This window comes from Oncorhynchus nerka, linkage group LG10 (genome assembly GCF_034236695.1).
Source record: "Oncorhynchus nerka isolate Pitt River linkage group LG10, Oner_Uvic_2.0, whole genome shotgun sequence".
In the NCBI taxonomy this organism is placed as follows: domain Eukaryota; kingdom Metazoa; phylum Chordata; class Actinopteri; order Salmoniformes; family Salmonidae; genus Oncorhynchus; species Oncorhynchus nerka.
In genome coordinates, this window is record NC_088405.1 from 62,199,557 (window position 1) to 62,222,232 (window position 22,676).

Consider the following 22,676-nt stretch of genomic DNA (forward strand, 5'->3'; position numbering starts at 1 on the left):
CATGTACAGATGACCTCAACTAGCCTGGACACTGACTCGGTACTGGTGCCCCCTGTATATAGCCTCGTTATTCTTATTGTGTTACTTTATTACTTTTTTTTTGCCTACTTGGTAAATATTTTCTTCTTGAACTGCACTGTTGTTTAAGAGCTTGTAAGTAAGAATTTCATGGTAAAGTCTACACTTGTTGTATTCGGCACATGTGATAAAGTATGATTTGACAAACTGACTTGTTGGAAAGGTGACATTCTATGGCGGTGCTAAGCTCATCAGTGAGGCCAATCTACTGCCAATGTTTGTCTATGGAGATTGCATGGCTATGTGCTCAGCAAGCGGGCTTGGCTGAAATGGCCAACTCCACTTATTTGAAGGGGTGTCCAGATGCTTTTGTATATACAGTTTATTCGGAAAGTATTCATACCCTTCGACGTTTTCCACATTTTGTTATGTATGGTACTGTATGGTGCATCTTATCAATAACAAACTATCGTTTTTACAGCTGGTGGAAAACTAAAAGTAACCAGCATCAAACAGCTGTAAAACTTTTTGATTTGTTATTTGTTAGATATTTCACAGCGGTTTATTGGTACAATGATTCACTACACTATTCAGTGCTTGTTTACGCACAAACTGAAATTTAGTAGACAATGTAGAATTTTACCAACCAGGAAATGACAGAGCGATTTCCACTAGATAACGAGGCCACAAAGTCAGAACCGCTTCCCATTTTGACAATAGTTGCTGTTCCGGCGGGAGAAATTAGTCGGCGAATATCACAGCTAATCACAACACGTGATTGAAGTAATCCTTTGAAACACTAGCGCAAGATATATTTAGACATATTCTGAAATTACAATGCCGAAAGGCAAACTAATCCTACTGTATGTGTTGCATCTTCTAAAAAATATATTTCTCGCTGATATAAAATGTTTTCCTTATGTTTCCAAAACAAAACGCGTATTGCTTGCGGTTCGGTTAATGTTTAGAGAAAGCGTTGGATCGGTTAACAAAATTCTTCCAGCAAGAAGATGCCTTCATCAATAGGCACTTAAAGTAGTCAACGTCTATGAATGGGCTAGCATTAGGGTAAAATAGCTAGCTAGCCTATTGAATCGTGATAACTGTTTCTAAAGTAAAGGGACAGAGAAGGACAAGGACGGAAATGTTCACATCATACCAGTAGCTATGGCATATCCACATACTTCGGAATTTAAACAAAGCTGTATAGCTTTCTAGAAAGAAACTTGTGAGGTATGCTGGATTTTTATTAATTTGGCTGTCATTCCTCTTAGCATTCCTCTTGGCACGAGCAAGCTCAATGTGTTGGTGACCAAACTGCATGGGTTCTTGGCTCATGCTCCAGAGGAAGATGACGACACACTGGTGACTGAAAGTCCTGAGGGTGAGAACTGTAATAAGTGCACCTTTATCTCAGTAGGTATAGCGGTGTTGTCTGGCCATTATTGTCTGCTGATTTTAATTCACAGGTATAATGACCAAGGACTGTGTGGAGCCACACTCAACAGACCGAACCTCCCTTGAGGTATTGACATGAAAAATATCCGTATTGGCTCTTCTAGACCAAAGAGTATTTAGTATTGTTGCAGATCTAGAAGATGTAGTTATTACATATTTCTTGTTGAATACAGACCTCAACAGACGCCTTGAAGCAGTCCAGATGTGGTTCCAGGAGGTGGGCTTTCTTCTGATATTTTGAAATATGTGATAGTTTATGTACATGTTGTTTATGGACAGGAAACGCATAAAAACATTATCCTCTAATGCAGAGGTTTTCAAACTTTTCGAATGGGACCCCAAGCCATTCCATATATTTGAACTATTCCTGAGTTACCATGCCCAATTCAACTTGTCAAGTAATTACACACCCTTATTGAGGTCAATCAGGTGAGCTAGTTTAGGGCTCCAACGAAGTTGTGAGATGTCTGGGGGGTCACTGAGGAGGTTTGAAAAACCACTGCTCTAATCGATGTCACTTGTTGTATTACAGAAAACCTTCCGTTGTGATTAAACACAGTGGACTGGATGAATCTGGTGCTTCAAATGAAAGTGATGACTGCTTGATTGTCAATTCAAACGGTTATCCTGATGTAACAAGATTGCCTAAAGGTTTGTTTTTCTGCTACTTCTTTCAATACTGTAAGAGGATATTAACACTGGAAATGCATAATGTATGACTGACTGGATTATAAACAGAAAATGCCTTTGTTTCCATGCGTTTGTTTTTACATGTCTTATGCACAAAGGTACTGCACTGGTGAGGCCAGAGCCGGTGGAAAATGTCAGAGATGACTTCCGAGGTACAGAATTCCATTGTGGAAAATCTGGTCATCTGAGAAGAGTTTTTCCCAGGAGACGTGGAGGTGAGCTTTCATGAATTAATACGAATATGCATATCCATTACCCTAAAAGTGTGCTGCAGAATGACAATGAATTCATGTTTGTAATCAATCAAATCAAATTTGTACATGAGCAAATGTCACAAAGTGCTATACAGAGACCCAGCCTAAAACGGCAAGCAATGCAGATGTAGAAGCACGGTGGCTAGGAAAACTCCCTATGAAGGCAGGAACCTGGGAAGGCAGGAAACTAGGGAAAAACCTAGAGGAACCAGGCTCTGAGGGGTGGCCAGTCCTCTTCTGGCTGTTCCAGGTGGAGATTATAAGAGTACATGGCCATGAAGGCCAGATTGTTCATCGGTGACCAGCAGGGTCAAATAATAATCCGTGGTTGTAGAGGGTGCAACAGGTCGGTACCTCAGGAGTAAATGTCAGTTTGCTTTTCATAGCCAAGCATTCAGAGGGTGAGACAGCAGGTGCAGTAGAGAGGGCAAGAAGGTTGGGGGGGGGGACAGCAGGTCTGTGACAAGGTAGCACGTCCTGTGAATATGTCAGGGTTCCATAGCCTCAGGCAGAACAGTTGGAACTGGAGCTGCAGTACAACCAGGTGGACTGGGGACAGCTAGGAGTCATCAGTCCAGGTAGTCCTGAGGCATGATCCTAGGGCTCAGGTCCTCCGGGAGTGGGGGAGAGAATTAGAGGGCACATACTTATATTCACACAGGACACTAGATGATAAGACAGGAGAATTACACCAGATATAACCCTAGCCCCCCCACCACATAGACTATTGCAGCATAGATACTGGAGGCTGAGACCGCGGAAGTCGTCCGACGAGACCCCGGACAGGGCCAACCAGGCAGGATATAACCCCACCCACTTAGCCAAAGCACAGCCCCACACCACTAGAGGGATATCAACAGACCACCAACCTACTACCCTGAGACAAGGCTGAGTATAGCCCACAAAGATCTCCACCACACAAGCCTGAGGGGGTGCAAAACCCAGACAGGAAGATCACATCAGTGACTCAACTCACTCAAGTGATGCAACTCTCCTAGGGACTGCATGGAAGAGCACTAGTAAGCTAGTGACTCAGCCCCCGTAATAGGGTCAGAGAATCCCAGTGGAGAGAAGGGCGCCGGCCAGGCAGAGACAGCAAGGGTGGTTCGACGCTCCAGTACCTTGCCGTTCACCTTCGGATCCCTGGGCCAGGTTAGCTTTGTAGGTTAGCAGTAAAACCTTTAAAATCAGCCCTGGCCTTAACAGGAAGTCAGTGCAGAGCGGAAGTTCTAGTCAAGATACTAGCAGTCGTGTTTAGCACTAACTGAAGTTTATTTAGTGCTTTAGCCAGGTAACCCGAGAGTAGAGCTTTTGCAGTCCTCTAATCTAGAAGTGACAAAAGCATGGATTAGCTTTTCTGCGTAATTTTTTTGATAAAATGTTATATTTTTGCATTATTACGAAGGTCGGAAAAAGATGTCCTATTAATATTCTTGATATGTTCGTCAAAAGCGAGATCAGGGTCGAGAGGAACGCTGAGGTCCTTCAGTTTTAATTGAGACGACTGTACAACCATCAAGATTAATTGTCAGATCCAACAGCAAATCTCTTTGTTTCTTGGGACCTAGAACAAGCATCTCTGTTTTGTCAGACTTTCAAAGTAAAACATTTGCTGCCATCCACTTCCTTATGTCTAAAACACAGGCTTCCAGGGTAGGCAATTTTGGGGCTTCACCATGTTTCCTCGAAATGTACAGCTGTGTGTTGTCTGCATAGCAGTGAATGTTGACATTGTGTGCATCTCCAAGAGGTAGGGGTGTGTGTGTGTGTGTGTGTACAGTTGAACCCGGAGGTTTACATACACCTTAGCCAAGTACATTTACACTCAGTTTTTCACAATTCCTGACATTTAATCCTAGTAAGAATTCCCTGTTTTAGGTCAGTTAGGATCACCACTTTATTTTAAGAATGTGAAATGTCAGAATAATAGTAGAGTGATTTATTTCAGCTTTTATTTCTTTCATCACATTCCCAGTGGGTCAGAAGTTTACATACACTCAATTAGTATTTGGTAGCATTGCCTTTAAATAGTTTAACTTAGGTCAAATGTTTTGGGTAGCCTTCCACAAGCTTCCCACAATAACTTGGGTGAATTTTGGCCCATTCCTCCTGACAGCTGTTGTAACTGAGTCAGGTTTGTAGACCTCCTGAAATAATCTCTGTAAACAATTGTTGGAAGAATTACTTGTCATGCACCGACTTGCCAAAGCTATAGTTTGTTTACAAGAAATTTCTGGAGTGGTTGAAAAACAAATTATAATGACTCCAACCTAAGCATATGTAAACTTCCGACTTCAACTGTATGTTTGTGTGCGTGTATGTGGTCCTAAAACAGAACCTTGAGGAACACCGAAACGTACAATTGATTTGTCAGAGGACAAACCATTAATAGAGACTGATATCTTTCCGATAAATAAGATCTAAACCAGGCAAGAACTTGTCCGTGTAGACCAATTAGGGTTTTCAATCTCTCAAAAAGAATGTGGTGATCGCTGGTGTCAAAAGCAGCACTAAGGTCTAGGAGCACGTGGACAGATGCAGTCTGACGCTATTAAAAGGTAATTTACCACCTTCACGAGTGCAGACTCAGTGCTATGATGGGGTCGAAAACCAGAGTGAAGCGTTTTCAAGATGGCGTCTTTTATCTTGTTGTGTCCTGTGTATATCTTTTATCTTCGTGTATATTTTTCTTAACCCCAACTTCAACATACTCTCCTGCAGACTGCCTCACCCATTTTCTTTACTTCAGAACCGGAACCCCCAACAGAAGCTAGACCGCTAACTAGCTAGTAGTCAGCTAGCCACTGCTAGCTGTCATCAGCTAAACTTTAGCCCGGACAACTCCTGCCAGTCTGCACAACGCGATTCAACCCAGAGCGTATCGGACTTCTTACTCTCCATATCCCTGGATTCCTACTGCAAGCTCTAAACCACTTCACCTGGATCATCGGAGCTAGCGATTGGCTTCTCACAAAGAAAGCGCCAATTAGCCTGGAGCTAGCCTATGCTAGGCCCATCTCCTGGCTAGCTGAAGAGGTCCATCAGTCACTCCTTGGGCTACAATACCTATTTTGCCAATTGGCCTGGACCCCTTTTATTGCCGATCCGGAGCCCCGCCAATCCATCATGACTGGACTACCGACGTATTCTGCCCGAGGTTTTTTTTCAACTGGCTCCCCCATCGTGATGTCCCCTGAATGCCCATCTGCTAGCCTGCTAGCCGTGGCCCACTTGCTCTCTAGAACACACTGGACTGTTAGTTGAAGAGGTCCGAAAGCCAATTCTCTTGGGCTACAATACCTATTTTGCCTATTGGCCAGGACCCTTTTTCTACACAGAGCCCTGCTGATCCATCACGACTGATCTGCCGACGTAATCGCGTGGGGCTACAAGGGGCTACAACTGACTTCTTCCGTTCCGATGTCTAAGGCCCTTCTGCTAGCCCTGCTCAATACGCCTTAGCTAACCCTTTAGTTCCACCTCCCACACTTTGTTGACCTCACCTGGTTTAAATTGTTTTTAGAGGCACTATCCCTCTCATCGTCACTCAATGCCTAGGTTTACCTCCACTGTATTCACATCCTACCATACCCTTGTCTGTACATTATGCCTTGAATCTATTCTACCGTGCCCAGAAACCTGCTCCTTTTACTCTCTATTCCGAAAGTACTAGACAACAAGTTCTTATAGCCTCTAGCTGTACCATTATCCTACTCCTCCTCTGTTTCTCTGGTGATGTAGAGTTTAATCCAGGCCCTGCAGTGCCTAGCTCCACTCTCATTTCCCAGGCGCTCTCATTTGTTGACTTCTGTAACCGTAAAAGCTGTGGTTTCATGCATGTTAACATTAGAAGCCTCCTCCTTAAGTTTGTTTTATTCACTGCTTTAGCACACTCTGCCAACCCGGATGTCCTAGCCGTGTCTGAGTCCTGGCTTAGGAAGGCCACCAAAAAATCTGAAATTTCCATCCCTAACTATAACATTTGCCGACAAGATAGAACTGCCAGAGTTCTTTCTTACTATCCAGTTTTGTGCCCAAACAATTTGAGCTTCTACTTTTAAAAATCCACCTTTCCAGAAACAAGTCTCTCACCGTTGCCGCTTGCTATAGACCCCCTTCTGCCCCCAGCTGTTCCCTGGACACCACATGTGAATTGTTTGCCCCCCATCTATCGTCAGAGCTTGTACTGTTAGGTGACCTAAACTGGAACATGCTTAAAACCCCGGACATCCTACAATCTAGCTTGATGCCCTCAATCTCACACAAATGATCAATGAACCTACCAGGTACAACCCCAAATCCGTAAACATGGGCACCCTCATATATATCATCTGAACCAACCTGTGCTCCAAATACACCTCTGCTGTCTTCAACCAGGACCTCAGCAATCAATGCCTCATTACCTGTGTCCATAATGGGTCTGCGGTCAAACTATCACCCCTGATCACTGTCAAACGCTCCCTAAAACACTTCAGCGAGCATGCCTTTCTAATCGACCTGGTCCGGGTATCCTGGAAGGATATTGTCCTCATTCCGTCAGTAGACGATGCCTGGTTACTTTTTAAAAGTGCTTTCCTCACCATCTTAAATAAGCATACCCCATTTCAAAAATCGGACGTCCTGTTGTCCGAACCTCTGGCAGTCTCTATGGGGGTGCCACAGGGTTCAATTCTCGGGTCGACTCTTTTTCTCTGTATACATCAATGATGTCGCTCTTGCTGCTGGTGATTCTATGATCCACTTCTACACAGACGACACCATTGTGTGTACTTCTTGCCCTTCTTTAGACACTGTGTTAACTAACCTCCAGACGAGCTTCAATGCCATACAACACTCCTTCCGTGGCCTCCAACTGCTATTAAATGCAAGTAAATCTAAATGCATGCTCTTCAACCAATCGCTGCCCGCACCCGCCTGCCCGACTAGCATCACTACTCTGGACGGTTCTGACTTAGAATACGTGGACAACTACAAATACCTAGGTGTTTGGTTAGACTGTAAACTCTGTCCAGATTCACATTAAGCATCTCCAATCTTAAATTAAATCTAGAATTGGCTTCCTATTTCGCAACACAGCATCCTTCACTCACGCTGTCAAACACCCTCGTAAAGCTGACCAGCCTACCGATCCTTGACTTCGGCGATGTAATTTACAAAATAGCCTCAAACTCTACTCAGCAAACTGGATGTAGTCTATCACAGTGCCATCCGTTTTGTCACCAAAGCCCCATATACTACCCACCACTGCGACCTGTATGCTGTCGTTGGCTGGCCCTCGCTTCGTATTCGTCACCAAACCCACTGGCTCCAAGTCATCTACAAGTCTTTGCTAGGTAAAGCCACGCCTTATCTCAGCTCACTGGTCACCATAGCAACACCCATCCATAGCACGTGCTCCAGCAGGTATAGCAACTCCTCCTTTGGCAGCCTTTCCTTCCAGTTCTCTGCTGCCAATGACTGGAACAAACTGCAAAAATCACTGAAGCTGGAAACTCATATCTCCCTCACTAACTTTAAGCACCAGCTTTCAGAGCAGCTCACAGATCACGGCATCTGTAAATAGCCCATCCACCTACCTCATCCCCCATACTGTTATTTATCTCTACTTGCACACATCTTCTGCACATCCATCACATCGCCGCTATGGCCTATTTATAGCCTTCCTCCCTTATCCTACCTCATTTGCACACACGCTATATATACTTTTTCTATTGTATTATTGACTGCATGTTTGTTTATTCCATTACTGCCACTTTAAGTGAGTTTGGTACACATCCGGAGGATAGGGTGCAATTTACTATGTTCCACATAGGAGGGCCAAGCACAGGAAGTAGCTCTTTTAGTATTTTAGTTGGAATAGGGTCCAGTATGCAGCTTGATGGTTTAGAGGCTGTTACTATTTTCATGAATGTGCCAAGAGATACAGGATTAAAAAACTTGAGTGTCTCCTTGATCCTAGATCCTGGCAGTTCTGTGCAAACAACTGAGCATTGGAGAAATATGCCGATTCAAAGAGGAGTCCATAATTTGATTTCTAATAAACATGATCTTTTCATTGAAGAAGTTCATGAATTCATCACTGCTGAAGTTGAAAGCCATCCTCTCTTGGGGAATGATGCTTTTTCTTAGCCAGCCTAAAACCCCAAAGAGCAAGCAATGCAGACTTGGAAGCATTGGTTGATCGATTGTGTGTTTTGTAGGAGGTGAACACTTGGAGATTGTTAGCTGTACAGCCTGTGGCCAGCAAGTTAACCACTTCCAGAGGGACTCCTTCAATCCGCATCCGGTACTCAAAGTACTTATTTGCAAGGTGAGGTGAACCTGGGTCTGTCAAAGATTGGGACAATTATAGTGAACACAAATATAAACGCAACATGCAACAATGGCAAAGATTTTACTGCATTATGGTTTATATAAGGAAATAAGACCATTTAAATAAATAAATTAAGCCCTAATCTATGGATTTCACATGACTGGGAGTCCATATGTTGGTCAGAGATACCTTAAAAGAAAACCACTCAGTATCTGGTGTGACCACCATTTGCGTCATGCAGCGTGACACATCTCCTTCACGTAGAGTTTATCAGGCGGTTGATTTTGGCCTGTGGAATGTTGTTCCACTCCTCTTTAATAGCTGTGTGAAGTTCCTGGATATTGGCATGAATTGGAACACGCTGTCAATCCAGAGCCTCCCAAACATGCCCAATGTCTGGTGATTATGCAGGCCATGGAAGAACTGGGTCATTTTCAGCTTCCAGGAATCAGGAACAGATACTTACGACATGGGGCTGTGCATTATCATGCACGACAATGGCCCTCAGGATCTTCCCATGGTATCTCTGTGCATTGCTCTCTATAAAATGCTATTGTTTGCTGTCCGTAGCTTATGCTGCCCATACCATAACGACACCATGGGGCACTCTGTTCACAACGTTGACATCAGCAAACCGCTCACCCACACATCGCCATACACGTGTTCTGTGGTTGTGAGCCAGTTGGATGTTCTGCCAAATTCTCTAAAATAACATTGGAGTAGGCTTATGGTAGCGAAATTAACATTAAGTTCTCTGGCAACATCTGTTGGACATTCCTGCAGTCAGCATGCCAATTGCACACTCCGTCAACTTGAGACATCTGTGGCATTGTGTTGTGACAAAACTGCACATTTTAGTGGCTTTTTATTGTCCCCAGCACAAGATGTACCTGTGTAATGATTAGGGCTGTCCCCGACAAAATCAAAAATCTTGGTCGTCCGAAAGTCGTCTGTTCAATTGCTCAACATTTTTAAACATGTATTGTCCGTATATAGACACACCCTAATATGTTTTAATAAAATAAACTATATGCATTGAGTTTGTCTGATGCTTTAAGCTTACAGTTGGATTCCCCTAGGGTGCCAGAGGTCTCGATAACCAGAAGAAAAAAAAATAACCTGACCCAACTATTTTCCTCCTGCTCCTGCTGGCTTTCGCACAAGTTGCCGGTAATGGGCTACATGAGGAGTTGGCCACCTTTCTCATGTGGAATGCCAATTTATCTTACCATTTCTACTGATCTGCGTGCCAGTTATGGTTTTCATATGCACATTTTAGTGAAACAGTTTAATTTATAATAATGTCTTCATATCTTAATCATTGTCATGTGGTTAATCAACATTCAATCTAAATGAAAATGATACAAACATAAAAAGTTACTTCTATTGCCATTGCCAACTACTTTAAAAAGCCTACATAAAGCCAAAAAATAAAAACATTGTGCCTGCAGGTAGAATTTTTTTTTTTCTTCTTAGAAATCAGATTGGCTACACACTGTCTGTTTGCAACAAACTTGAAACATTATCAATTATTAACTTGGGTCCAGCCAAAACTTGCTCTAGCGAACTTGCAACATTGTATAAAATATTCTGGGTCCTCAATTTCCTGTGCCAGTGAGCTTGGGACAGACATTTGTAGGCTATTTGCGCAAAGGATAAGAAGCTGTGCTTGACTTGGGCAGGAGTTCACCTGAGCTGAGTACCAGCACCTCAACTGTTCTACTGCTTGAACTCCTGTTCCTCTTATAGAATATTAGCTCTAAAGTATTGTGGAGCTAAAATGAGTACCAGAACCTATTTCAGTCCAAGTCCAGCACTGACATTTCCACTGGATCAGAGCAGAGCATGACATTTTTCCCTTTCATGCTGAGTGGTTATCGAAAGGGAGAGCACTGGAAATATTTTCAAATACATTGAGGAACTATTGTCATTCTCAATGGAAAGAAAACATTACTTTGAGGAGCTCCACAGGTCATTAGTGGTGGCGCGTTAAGCCAATCATAAATGTGCCGTTTGGGGATCCGATTAGTATTTCTATGCCTGCATTTGTGCGCAGGCCACTTCTGTGTATGCGTCCTTACTCAACATTGACAGGGGTGTTCCAAACAAAAGACTATGACTAAATTGACAGAACTCGTAAATGGAATTAATTAAACCGAAAGTTGTTTCTCACAAGTATAGCATAGGTTATGGACTTTGTAAATAATATGTCCACTCCTACAAAAGACTGGAATAATATTGAATGCATTAAAAGAAATGACCGTAACCAAAGTAACAAACGTTAGATTAGGAATTAACGGTTAATTTACTACTGGTGATATGTCATGGGGTGTTGATATACACTAATAATCAAATGCAAACAATTCACACAATGAAGATATGAAACAGTGAATGCACAAATTGGTGGGAGAGTGCATTGTTCATCTGGGTGCATGGTCAATCACACGTCTGCATTGGCCATGCAGGATTTATGGTGATATGGCCTCCACAGACGTCGGGGCATTCATACTTCTTGCGCTTTGCGGAGCAGGATGTGCTGCCCCCACCTACCGTCAACCCATCATGTCAATGGGGAGCTATACAGAGCCCTCCGCATTAAAACATTTGGGAGGCGCATGGTGATGTGGTACAGAGCTCGATTTGGCCTCTGCATGCCTCTGGAGGCTCCGCAATTGTCACACCTGCAATATGGAGCCGCCGACCACATTTTCGAATCGAGTATAACTGGGCTTTTAGTCCAAGACTCCAATGGATTAGTTCACTGAGATGGGCGCATATATACACTTGTTACTGCTCAACTAAAACAATCTCTGTCGACCAACAGCCTAACGACCAACCAATCGACCAGTCAACTAATTGGGGTCAACCCTAGTAATGATCATGCTGTTTAATCAGCTTCATATTCTACACCTGTCAGGTGGATGGATTATCTTGGCAAAGGAGAAATGGTCACTAAATGTAAACAAATTTGTGCACAACATTTTAGGGAAATAAGCTTTTTGTGCATATGGAACATTTCTGGGATATTTTATTTCAGCTCATGAAACATGGGACCAACACTACATGTTGCATTTATATTTTTGTTCAGTGTGTCATTCTCCAAAAATATTTTGTTGAGCTCAGCTACATTTTTGGAGGCTTTGTCCTTATTGTCTTATTTTCTCAGTCTTGTTTCAAGTATTACTCAAGTGATGACATCAGCAAGGATTGTGATGGCATGGATGAACAGTGCAGGTACGATGGGGTGGTTCTCCTAAACAAAAAGATGCTGCAAGCAAATCCTGAGACGTTAAAAAACATACAGGTTGTTACGTTAATCATTACTTCAAACTACTATATTTGCTTCTTACAGATGGTGTGCAGAGGGGGGAAACCTGATCTGCTGCGACTTTTGCCCCAACGCCTTCTGTAAGAAATGCATTGTGCGTAATCTGGGGCGAAAGGAGCTGTCTGGCATCCTAGATGAGGAGAGTAAGTGGTACTGCTACGTATGCAGCCCAGCGCCTCTTCTAGACCTGGTCGTCGCCTGTGACAACATTCTTGACAACCTGGGGAGTTTGTGGCAAGACCACCGCAAGAGGGGCAGAGGTGATGGCAAATCTGGACATTGTGACTCCCATCCCAGGCATTCTCAAAACATTCCCACGGGTCATTGGAACCATAGTGGCATGGATGGTCATGTGGTGTTCAACTACAACACCCTTCAAATTCCAGAGGAGATGGCCAAAAAGGCAAAAAACCTTGTGGACTCTACAAACACTGTAAACACAACTTTCGTGAAATTCATTCAAGGTGGAATGGATTTTAAGCGACAATACTTGAAGACTTTCCAGTCAGTACTAAAGGGTCTAAAGAAGTCCCACACAGCTCTGGAGGAAGCCCTTTGGGAGGAGTTCAAAGAGATTGGTCTGCCAAAAGATGGGGGAAACTCCACTTTTGGTACTGATGCACCTCAACGAGCACAAGAGGGTTGTGTGGAAATGGACATTGTTGATAAAAATTGCCTGCATTACTTAAAGAAAATTGCATCTGAACATTTGGAAGAGAATGATTCAGACTCTAAAGGCTTTACGGATGATGAAAGGCCTTCGTCCTCAAGTGAAATGAAAGGTGTCCTTGGCACAGAGATAATACCCCGTCGAGGTAGAGGCAGGCCACGGAAAAACTCCAAACCCGGAGAAGATCCTTCCAACATGACAAAACAACTGGTGGTGCAACTTACACCTGTCCCTGTTGAAAAACAGCCACCCTCTGGCCCCCCAGAGTTGGAGGCGGAGGTAAAAAAGGAGTTGGAGGAAGAAATAAAAGAAAAAGTGGATGAACGTAAAGGGGACTGTGAATCTATTGAACCTGCAACAGAAGGGGAGTATGAATCTGCTGAGGAGGGAAACGAATCTCTGGTGCTGGAACTGGAAGATGAACCAGAGAATAGACGCTCACCTCGGGTAAAGACCACGCCCTTACGCAGGCCAGGTGAGGGCAAGACTAAGTCTACCCCCTCAGGCGCTGACAGTGAGGGTGACTCCGACCCTGATACCAGCCCCAATGTTGAAGTGCCTCAAGAAGCTGATGATGGAGGGCTTGGGAGAGGAATTGAAGACTCTGACTCCGATGAGGTCCCTGCTGTCCTTCAGCGGGCAGCCATGGCTCGCAGTTCAGACGAAGCCGGGAGTGACGATGGAGACCATCGGAGCGTGACCAAGAAATGCCTCTTCGGCCTGAAGAAGAACACTGCCCTCTCTCCAGAAAGAGTGGTCCGCAAACGCAAGGTGCAAGACCGCTCCTCTGACTCCGACTCCTCCAGTGACAATCCAGACCTGCAGAAGGAGATCAAGACTATGAGCAGGCCCAGGGGGAGGCCTCGGAAGGTTAAGAGAGAGGATGAACCTACCCCCAGCAAGATTAGTCCACAACATAGGCCCCCGGGCAGACCTCGGAAGGTCAAGAAAGAGAATGAATCTGCATTCAGCAAGGAGGGTAATACCCAGGTAACCAAGCCTAAAAGCACACCTCGGTCCCAGCAGAAAACAAAGCAGTCGCCATCCTCTTCCAGTCAAGAAGAGGGAGACCAGGATTCTGAGTCTAGCGACGACAGTGGTGACCAGAAGATTAAGCCTATCACTGAGGAGGTGGCCTTACTGGGGTCAGCAGCTTTCCACCAGTCATCTGGTGAGTTGGTCTCTCACTTTCTCTACACTTTTGAGGTAAACCACTGCATTCATGAGCTGTATTTCAACCCTTTTCAGGTAGCCATGTAGATTTCATCATTGGCAAATGTTGAACTGACCCTTTTTTTTTGTACTCTTAACCTGTAGGCGATGAAGAGCAGACCCGGTCTGGGCCTTCTTGGGAAGCAGAAGATGATGACGATCCAGAAAATAGGTATGGTTCCGAACAAACGGACTTAGCGTTTGTAATACACCCTAGGCGCGGGAGAAAGGCCACGCCACGGAACTCTAAGTTGGGTGCTAATAATGGTGACTCCTCCGTTGTCAAGACCCCTTCCCAATCAATCCTGTCTCGTCCAACCCGCAGCTGCAGTAAACCAGCAGCTATCCCATACAATTTCTAGTGTAGAGCAGAGGTACCGTGTCAAGCACAGGGAGAAACCCCTCCTTACACCTTGCTAAGGCTGTGTTATGAATGATAGGCTACTTATGCCACTGTTTTCATTTACCTTTTTCTTAATTTTTTTTTGAAAATGTAATTTAAAGTTAAATGTGAGTTGTCTATTAGCAGAATGTGGCATCATTTGTCCATGTCTGTGCATTTCAAGGTGATTAAGAGGGGAAAATGCTGGTTATCGTATTAGTATGCACAAAAGCCTGGTGCACTTATTAAAACAGATTAAACAAATTATTTTATACCTCATAGTTTCTCATTGGTCAACAATACTGTAAGTCATCCTTATTTCTTCCACATATAGTATTCTAGTTTTTACCAAAAAAGAACAGTATACTGTATATTAAGTATTTTAAGCCATGTTAAAGGTATCAATTGCATTATTTGTTAATAGTGTGATTATACTTTCTTTTTTTAATAAAAGCTAATGAACCACACCAGGTTACTGAATACACACCTGAACGTACCCTTAGACTTAATTTACAGGTCTGGCTATATTTATCTTTGACTATACTAGGGGTGAATTACATTCCTGTCACTGGGAATTGGTCATCATGGAGTTTGATGTCATTTCTTAAGTGACTGGAATTTGGACCCCAACCCTCATATTATACATCCCCTAATGGTCAGTTCATGATCAGGTATTCTTTAGGGGGACCGTATTGTACATGACTGCACCCTTCTGGCTGCTGGATGTTGCCCATTTCTCTAAGGCAGTGTAAAAGCATACACATTACTGCTAGTATTAGGTGTTGGTGTATGGTTACTTTATGGAAGATTTTTTTTTTCTTGATATATTTGAAGTGCATGTGCAATATGCCAGTGGTGAAGTGGCTGTATTTAGCACTGCTATTCTGACACAGTTGAGTACTAATACGATGGGTCGACTATCCAATGATTCTCTGAACAGACTGGAAAACTATCTATTCTGCTTGATTGAATCTTTAACATTATATGATTTATTGCTTCTGGCCAGGTTGAGGGCTTAGCCTAGAAAGAGGACTTGTGATGCGAAACAGCAGTATACCAAAGACACTGATTATAAGACTGTACTGTATTTGACTTTCTTTGTGCCTTTTTTCACCACAGGCACCTAGCTGAATTTCTTGTATGCTTTGTTTGTGATACTAATTGCATAATCATATTTAGAGTATTTTAATGTTTGTTTTGCATGCAAGGCCATACTTATTGGCCATTTACCTACATTTTAAATGATTTAAAACCTCTAATTTAATGCAATTCTTTTTTACTTTGGAGGAGCTTGATGCCTAATAGCAACCGCTCTTCAAGCTGGTCCTGTAGAATGGTTGTAATGCATTTTATTCAACCACAACTTTGTCCTCTTGTGACCTCTGAGGTCAGCCTTACAACATTGCTGTGAGACGAGGAGACATGTTGTCTTACATAGTGAAGTGTCTTTTTGTTCTTCCATTTTCCCAGTTTAAACACTTGCGGTAAGGCCTCAGGCCCAGGCTGTTGTCGGCCGCTGCTGTTTGATACTGCCTCATATGAGGGGCCCTCCTCATGTAAACTTACTTCTCGCTGAGGCTTCATCTGAGGCTTCATTCAACTATTATTCTGCCAAAAGGATTGTTTCTTAAAAACATATTCATGTGTAAGTAGATGCATGTATTTCACCGAATATTGAACTTCGTATAAAGCCCAACAAAACCTTTTAATTTTTTTTTTTTTTACCCCACAAACTTTCCTGCATACCACCTAAAATAAAAGTGGTTGTAAGAACTTATTTTCAAATTGAACTAATAATTATGCTGTCATTAGCTCTGAGGTGCTGTAGTGTTAGCCTTGTTAAAGGCATGTTGTAGAGCATGCGTTAAACCAAGGATATGTTCTTACTTTTGTCATTGACTGAACTCTGTAAGAGAAACTATCCGTTGTAATAAATGAATACCCTTTATAATGTCTCGTATGTCTTCATTATTCTATATAGGACCAGCTTTGTTAATCTTGTGAGTGATACATCTTAGATGTTTGTTTTGGAGGGGAAGGGTTGATTCAAATGTGCTAACAAAGTCGTTAGGTTATCTGGCCTTTGACTACTCAATGTGTTGTGTTTTTAACATTAAATTAAGTGAAATGGTCTTTGACAGAGCATTTCAGCTGTCTATTTGGTCACATAACAGATATTTACATCTGTAAAGAAAGAAACATTCAACCACTTAAAACAATGGCCTGTTCCCCCTCAGAATTATTTAAAAAATGTATTGTCGGTTGTTTACAGGTCAGGGAATGCAAAGAGGTATTAGAATAGCTAGCATTGTTATTTTCATTAATTTTAGAAGAAATGTATCTCCTGGTGATATTGCTAAGTTTAAGATTAAATCCTATGTAAGACCAGTTCCTTTAGAGAATCAACCTATTAAGCAGGGCTTGTTGGATTTGATGTGATGATCATTAAAATGATCCTCCGGTCCCTTTTCCCTCTCTTCCTTGCTTCTGAAAGAATCGCTAAGAAAATGCTCTTGGCCCAAATCAAAGCCAACTACTCATCGGGGGAGGATTTCTCTTCAGACGAGGAGTCATCACAGGATGATGAATCTGACAGGGAAGAGAAGGCGCAGGAAGAGGGGAAAGATCAAAGCTCAGATGATAATGGTAAGTGATCCCTCCTTTCCTCCACCGACATTTCCATTTTTAAAAGTTTTTTTTTGTCATTAAGCTGAAATTCTGTCCTTACATGACCTGTTTCTTATTAACTGGGCATTTTAAAGTAGGCCCATATTGTAATTGTGGTGATCTAAGACATCGCCATGTGTCACTGCTTATTAGTGTACAGGTTGAATTAACATTTGCTATAGGAATATTATGTCCTCCTGACATTATTCATGTTTCTGCTGCAGGGGAGACCTCCAGTTTGACCTCTGACTCTGAGTCCAGTAAAACTCGTCACAGACACTGTCTGCTACGCCACAAGCTCAGCCTTGACGATGGAAATCCAAGTGATCAGAAAACAGCTGAAGAAAATGGGAACGAGCAGAAAGTCAAGAAGTCTAGAAGAACCGAAGGTGTGTGTGGGATGGGTTCTGTGGAACGACTTTATGATTGGATACCATCAGTGCCCTAGACTAGTTTTGGAGTTGGTCCAATTACTTTGAACTTATTTTCTGCTTTCTTCCATCGCCTCAGGTGAGACATTGGAGAGCCAGAGTAGTGATGATAGCCAATCAGAGCAGGAAGAGTCTGGTATGAGTGAAGAGCTGAGCCAATCTGAGAATGAGGGCAATGAACAGAAGCCCAAAAGGTAAGAAGACTAATTTGTTTTGTCAATGCTGCTAACCTGGAAGGAAACCATGTTTTCTGTCATTGTTACATGTAATTGCGGTTGCATTATTTTTATTAGTGAAATATCTTTGCTCTTTTGTCTCCTTAGCTCATCTACCTCTAGAGTCGAGAGGGAATCAGTCCGTAGTTATCTACAGAAGAAGCAGCAACCCTCATATATTGTGCTGTCTGACTCCAGCGTCGATAAGGTAATAACGAGTGGATGTCACCATCTCATCTTACTTTTGCATGGTCAGTCAACCTTTTAAATTCTTCTTAATAACTTCATGATGTGCAACTATTTTATTTCTGAGAGGTATGATCATCATTCTGCTATTCTTGTTTACTGTTTGTGTATCAGGTGCTAAATGTTCAATTGTACTGGTAAAAGCGTTGTTGTGCTGGTGACCTCCGGATCTGTCTATCTAAACAGAGTGACGATGACGAGAAGGACGGAGACAACAAAGGTACACCTAAGGGCCGCAAGAAGATCCGCAGAATCATCATAGATGAGCACCTCCGCTCAGAGACCCAGAGAGCCCTGAAGGAGGAGGAGGATAGATGCAGACGCCTGGCAGGCAGAGAGCAGAGGGAGGACTTCAGAGAGGTACACTACACTCAGCTGACCCTCTCATTCACACTCACTGTTGAAACCATGCTCTCTCAGAAATGTCATACTATTAGTCTATTTTATTTAAATACGTTATATATTATATCTATATATGGTTTATATGATCAGTTTTGGTCTAATGGTGGTTTCCTCGCAGGTGATTGTTATTGACGATGAGGTGTCTCAAGTGGCCTGTCCAATCACCACTAAGCTGGTCTTGGATCAGGATGAGGGGACCAGGGAGCCACTCATTCAGGTGCACAGGAACCTGGTGACCAGGCTCAAGCCTCACCAGGTGGATGGTAAGTCTTGGTTTTTATTTCAGTTGTACAAGTCCAATACATACAATAATTAACATAGTGGCAAATACAGCAGTGTCCCCTTCGATTTGCTGTACTTCTTCCTTTTGATAGGTGTGCAGTTTATCTGGGACTGTTGTTGTGAGTCAGTGAAGAAGGCCAATTCAACCCCTGGATCAGGTTGCTTACTGGCCCACTGCATGGGCCTAGGGAAGACACTGCAGGTAAGAGGAAGGGAAGAGAGAACAAAATGAGTGTTTAGCATTTGATATGGATCCCCATTAGCTGTTGCAAAAGCAGCAGCTACTCTTCCTGGGGTCCAAAAATAATAATAAAACATGACATAATACAAAATAATAATAGACATGAACAGCTCAAGATCAGTGCAACGTACCAGTCGTTTGGACACATCTACTCATTTAAGGGTTTTTCATTATTTAAAAAAAAAAATTACATTGTAGAATAATAGGGAAGACATCAACTATGAAATAACACATATGTGTGTTAATAACACAGTGTTAAACCATTGCTTGTGTTTCTTGGCTCAAGTAAGTCTCTTCTTATTGGCGTCCTTTAGTCGTGGTTTCTTTGCAGCAATTTGACCACGAAGGCCTGATTCATGCAGTCTCCTCTGAACAGTTGATGTGTCTGTTACTTGAGCTCTGAAGCATTTATTTGGGCAGCAATTTCTGAGGCTAGTAACTCGAATGAACTTATCCTCTGCAGCAGAGGTAACTCTGGGTCTTCCGTTCCTGTGGCGGTCTTCATGAGAGCCAGTTTCATCATAGCGCTTGATGGTTTTTGCGACTGTACTTGAAGAAACTTTCAAAGTTCTTGATATTCCGGATTGACTGACCTTCATGTCTTAACGTAATGGACTGAACGTTTCTCTTTGCTTATTTGCGCTGTTCTTGCCATAATATGGACTTGGTCTTTTACCAAATAGGGCTATCTTCTGTATACCACCCCTACCATGTCACAACACAACTGATTGGCTCAAACACATTAGGAAGGAAAGAAATTCCACAAATTAACTTTTAACAAGGCACACATGTTAATTGAAATGCATTCCAGGTGACTACCTCATGAAGCTGGATGAGAGAAGGCCAAGAGTGTGCAATGCTGTCATCAAGGAAAAAATGGTGGCTACTTTGAAGAATCTCAATATAAAATATATTTTGATTTAACACTTTTTTGGTCGCTACACGATTCCATGTGTTATTTCATAGTTTTGATGTCTTCACTATTATTATATTCAAAACAATTAAAAAACCTTGAATGAGGTTGTCCAAACATTTGATATACAAGTTATTTTGGGTATGGGCTGTGAGATGTTTTATTCGTTTAAAATATATATTTAGCTGTTTGCTTTGGTAATTTGAAATGGAAGGGCGTTCCATGTAACCGTGGCTCTGTACAATACTATGCGTTGCCTTAAATTTGTTTTGGTCTTGGGGTTTGTGAAGAGACCCTTGGTGGCATGTCTGGCAGGGTATCTATGTCTGTCAGAGTTGTGACAGACGTGTTGTCTTATGCATGTGTCAATAACAAAACAGTATATTTTGTTAATGATACTAGTCTCTTGATGAAATATTTTTCTCATTTAGGTGGTGACATTCCTCCACACAATGCTGCAGTCAAGGTGCCTGAACTTCAGGACTGCCTTGGTGGTGTGTCCACTCAACACTATCCTTAACTGGGTCAACGAGTTTGACAAGTGGCAAGTTAACATGGGAGCTGACAAAGTCAAGGTAGTTGTAGATTAGATTTTTTTCTTTGAAGGTAAATAAATGCAGAGGTTATTCATATACAATGTAGCATCAAGAAATGGGAATGGCGTCATTTTGTAGGCACTAACTCCGCCATGGTTAAGCCTCTGTGGAAATAAATTGTGCTTTTGGATAAACACCGAAAATAAGACTTCAGAGATTTTATACGCTTTGTTCTATGAGATCAGCTAATATCACTTTTTGTGAATTTTGAGCACATAGAAAAAGCACCTAAATGCATCATAATTCATGAAGGCCATGTTGACTGACTGACATCTCATAGAACAAAACGTATAAGATCTCCTAAGCTTGTGTTGACCTCAGACCTTGTTTTCGGTGTTTATCCCAAAACCCTGTTCTTTCCTCGTTAATTGTCGCCATAGGAATGGCTGAATGAACCAGAGGTAACTCATTTCAGGGTTTTTTGACTTCAAGCTGGCGAGCTCTATATTCAAAGTATTTAATGTTTCTTTCATCTCCCTGTCTCGACCTCTTCATTTCTCTCACCATTTTTCTCTCGGTCTCTACACTAACATACACCTCGTAGGTGACAGAGTTGGCAACACTGAAGCGACCTCAGGAGCGTTATATTGCCCTGCAGAAATGGCAGAAGGATGGTGGTGTTATGATCATGGGCTATGAGATGTACCGCAACCTCACACTAGGCCTCAAAGTCACCCACAGACAATTCAAAAAGACCTTTAACAGCACACTGGTCAATCCAGGTACATCCTCTACTAAATCTATGCATGTAGTGTTGAGAGGTATGCACCATTAATTTGTTTGTTTATTGTGTTGAAACTCTAATACACTACATTTGTTGTACTCCAGGTCCAGACTTTGTGATCTGCGATGAGGGGCACATCCTTAAGAACGAGGCGTCCAACATCTCCAAAGCTATGAGTGCCATTAAGACCAAACGGAGAGTGGTGCTGACAGGCACCCCACTGCAGAACAACCTCAATGAGTGTAAGGAGCTTCAGTCTATGACAACCTTTCCATTTAAAACTGTACTCTGACCAGTATCCCAACATTTGGCCAAGTTAATTCATATTTCAGTTTTAATATATCTCAACTTATTTTAGGAGAACATAATTTGCATGATAATTTCCTTGTTAATGTTCAAGTCTAGTCATATATATTTTGGTTCTTTCAGACCACTGCATGGTGAACTTCATCAAGGAGAACCTTCTAGGCTCAATCAAGGAGTTCCGGAATCGGTTTATCAACCCCATTCAGAATGGCCAGTGTGCAGACTCCACCCCCAGAGATGTCCGCATCATGAAGAATCGCGCCCATGTCCTTCATGCAATGTTGGCAGGATGTGTACAGGTGAGATGGCTCAATTACTAGGAGTGTATGGCACTTTCATTTGTAGTTTATCAGAACCACTGACAATTTTTTGCAAGTATTTGTTTGTTATTCTTTGTCAGTCTCCAGTGGATACACTTAGTGTGTTTTTCTTTTCTCAGAGGAGAGACTACTCAGCCTTGACCAAGTTCCTGCCCCCTAAACATGAGTATGTTATGGCAGTGAGGGTGACCCCCCTCCAGTACAGACTGTATCGCTACTACCTGGACAACTTCACTGGTAAGAACCTCCATCTTTAGCCAGTTAACTCGGAAAGCTCTGTAATGAAATGTGTATGATATTTAGAGACATTTTGGCTTTAAATGAGAGTATAGGGGGAAAAAGCTATGCGTGTCTGTAGGAGCAGGATCCGTAGTTGAGGGAGCCAAGGGCAAGACTGGAACCAGCCTCTTTAAGGACTTCCAGATACTCAGCCGAATCTGGACGCATCCCTGGTGTCTGCAGCTCAACTATATCAGTAAAGAAAATAAGGTAAAGACCCATCAGATGCAGATTTGACCACAGGTACTATTTTCTCATCACCAGACAGATCCTGATGCATCAGTCAAACTGTCACCAACTGAGATTCTCTTTGTTTTCAGGGCCATTTTGATGGAAAGCACCAGGGGAAAGCTGAGAGGTGTGTAAGCATGAATATTCAGGCTACCCCTTGACACAGATCTCTAAAGTATGCTTGCACGGTATCCATATTGTCATACCTTCATACCTAACTTGGCCCATACCGGTATATTCCGTAATACCAGCACGGAACACAAGGGCTGCTATTTTCTAACCCGACTGGGCCTCTGTAATCCGGAGGTTAGCAATGCTAACAAGTAAATGTGAAGTCCCATAGAGAATGCTAACTAAATGCTAATGAGTGCATTGCTAACATTTTATACAGTCTCTGACCTGAACTACTTGTAGGACAGACATCCCTGCTCATAAAGATATACAAGTAACTCAAAAATACTACTTACAGTTTGCTGCACGCACAAAATAAATATTTGA

At 42.6% G+C, this 22,676-nt stretch overlaps 1 protein-coding gene across 3 annotated transcripts in view; it reads left to right on the forward strand.

The window, feature by feature from the left end:
* LOC115135767 (transcriptional regulator ATRX) overlaps positions 1-22,676 on the forward strand; it is a 45,103-nt gene that overhangs the window by 8,629 nt on the left and 13,798 nt on the right. Inside the window, exons 2-24 of one of the 3 annotated variants that reach the window (XM_029670832.2) lie at positions 1,293-1,402; positions 1,488-1,543; positions 1,650-1,693; positions 2,009-2,127; positions 2,265-2,381; positions 8,621-8,730; positions 11,900-11,967; positions 12,086-13,902; positions 14,049-14,115; positions 16,820-16,971; positions 17,217-17,381; positions 17,503-17,617; positions 17,747-17,846; positions 18,071-18,244; positions 18,405-18,549; positions 18,661-18,770; positions 20,154-20,297; positions 20,863-21,040; positions 21,147-21,284; positions 21,472-21,647; positions 21,788-21,905; positions 22,027-22,157; positions 22,268-22,305. In XM_029670832.2, coding sequence (XP_029526692.1) covers positions 1,293-1,402; positions 1,488-1,543; positions 1,650-1,693; positions 2,009-2,127; positions 2,265-2,381; positions 8,621-8,730; positions 11,900-11,967; positions 12,086-13,902; positions 14,049-14,115; positions 16,820-16,971; positions 17,217-17,381; positions 17,503-17,617; positions 17,747-17,846; positions 18,071-18,244; positions 18,405-18,549; positions 18,661-18,770; positions 20,154-20,297; positions 20,863-21,040; positions 21,147-21,284; positions 21,472-21,647; positions 21,788-21,905; positions 22,027-22,157; positions 22,268-22,305 — 4,392 coding nt within the window. Of the gene's footprint in view, positions 1-1,292; positions 1,403-1,487; positions 1,544-1,649; positions 1,694-2,008; positions 2,128-2,264; positions 2,382-8,620; positions 8,731-11,899; positions 11,968-12,085; positions 13,903-14,048; positions 14,116-16,819; positions 16,972-17,216; positions 17,382-17,502; positions 17,618-17,746; positions 17,847-18,070; positions 18,245-18,404; positions 18,550-18,660; positions 18,771-20,153; positions 20,298-20,862; positions 21,041-21,146; positions 21,285-21,471; positions 21,648-21,787; positions 21,906-22,026; positions 22,158-22,267; positions 22,306-22,676 lie in introns of those variants that run through there. The other 2 variants (XM_029670833.2, XM_029670834.2) reach the window with 2 other exon arrangements.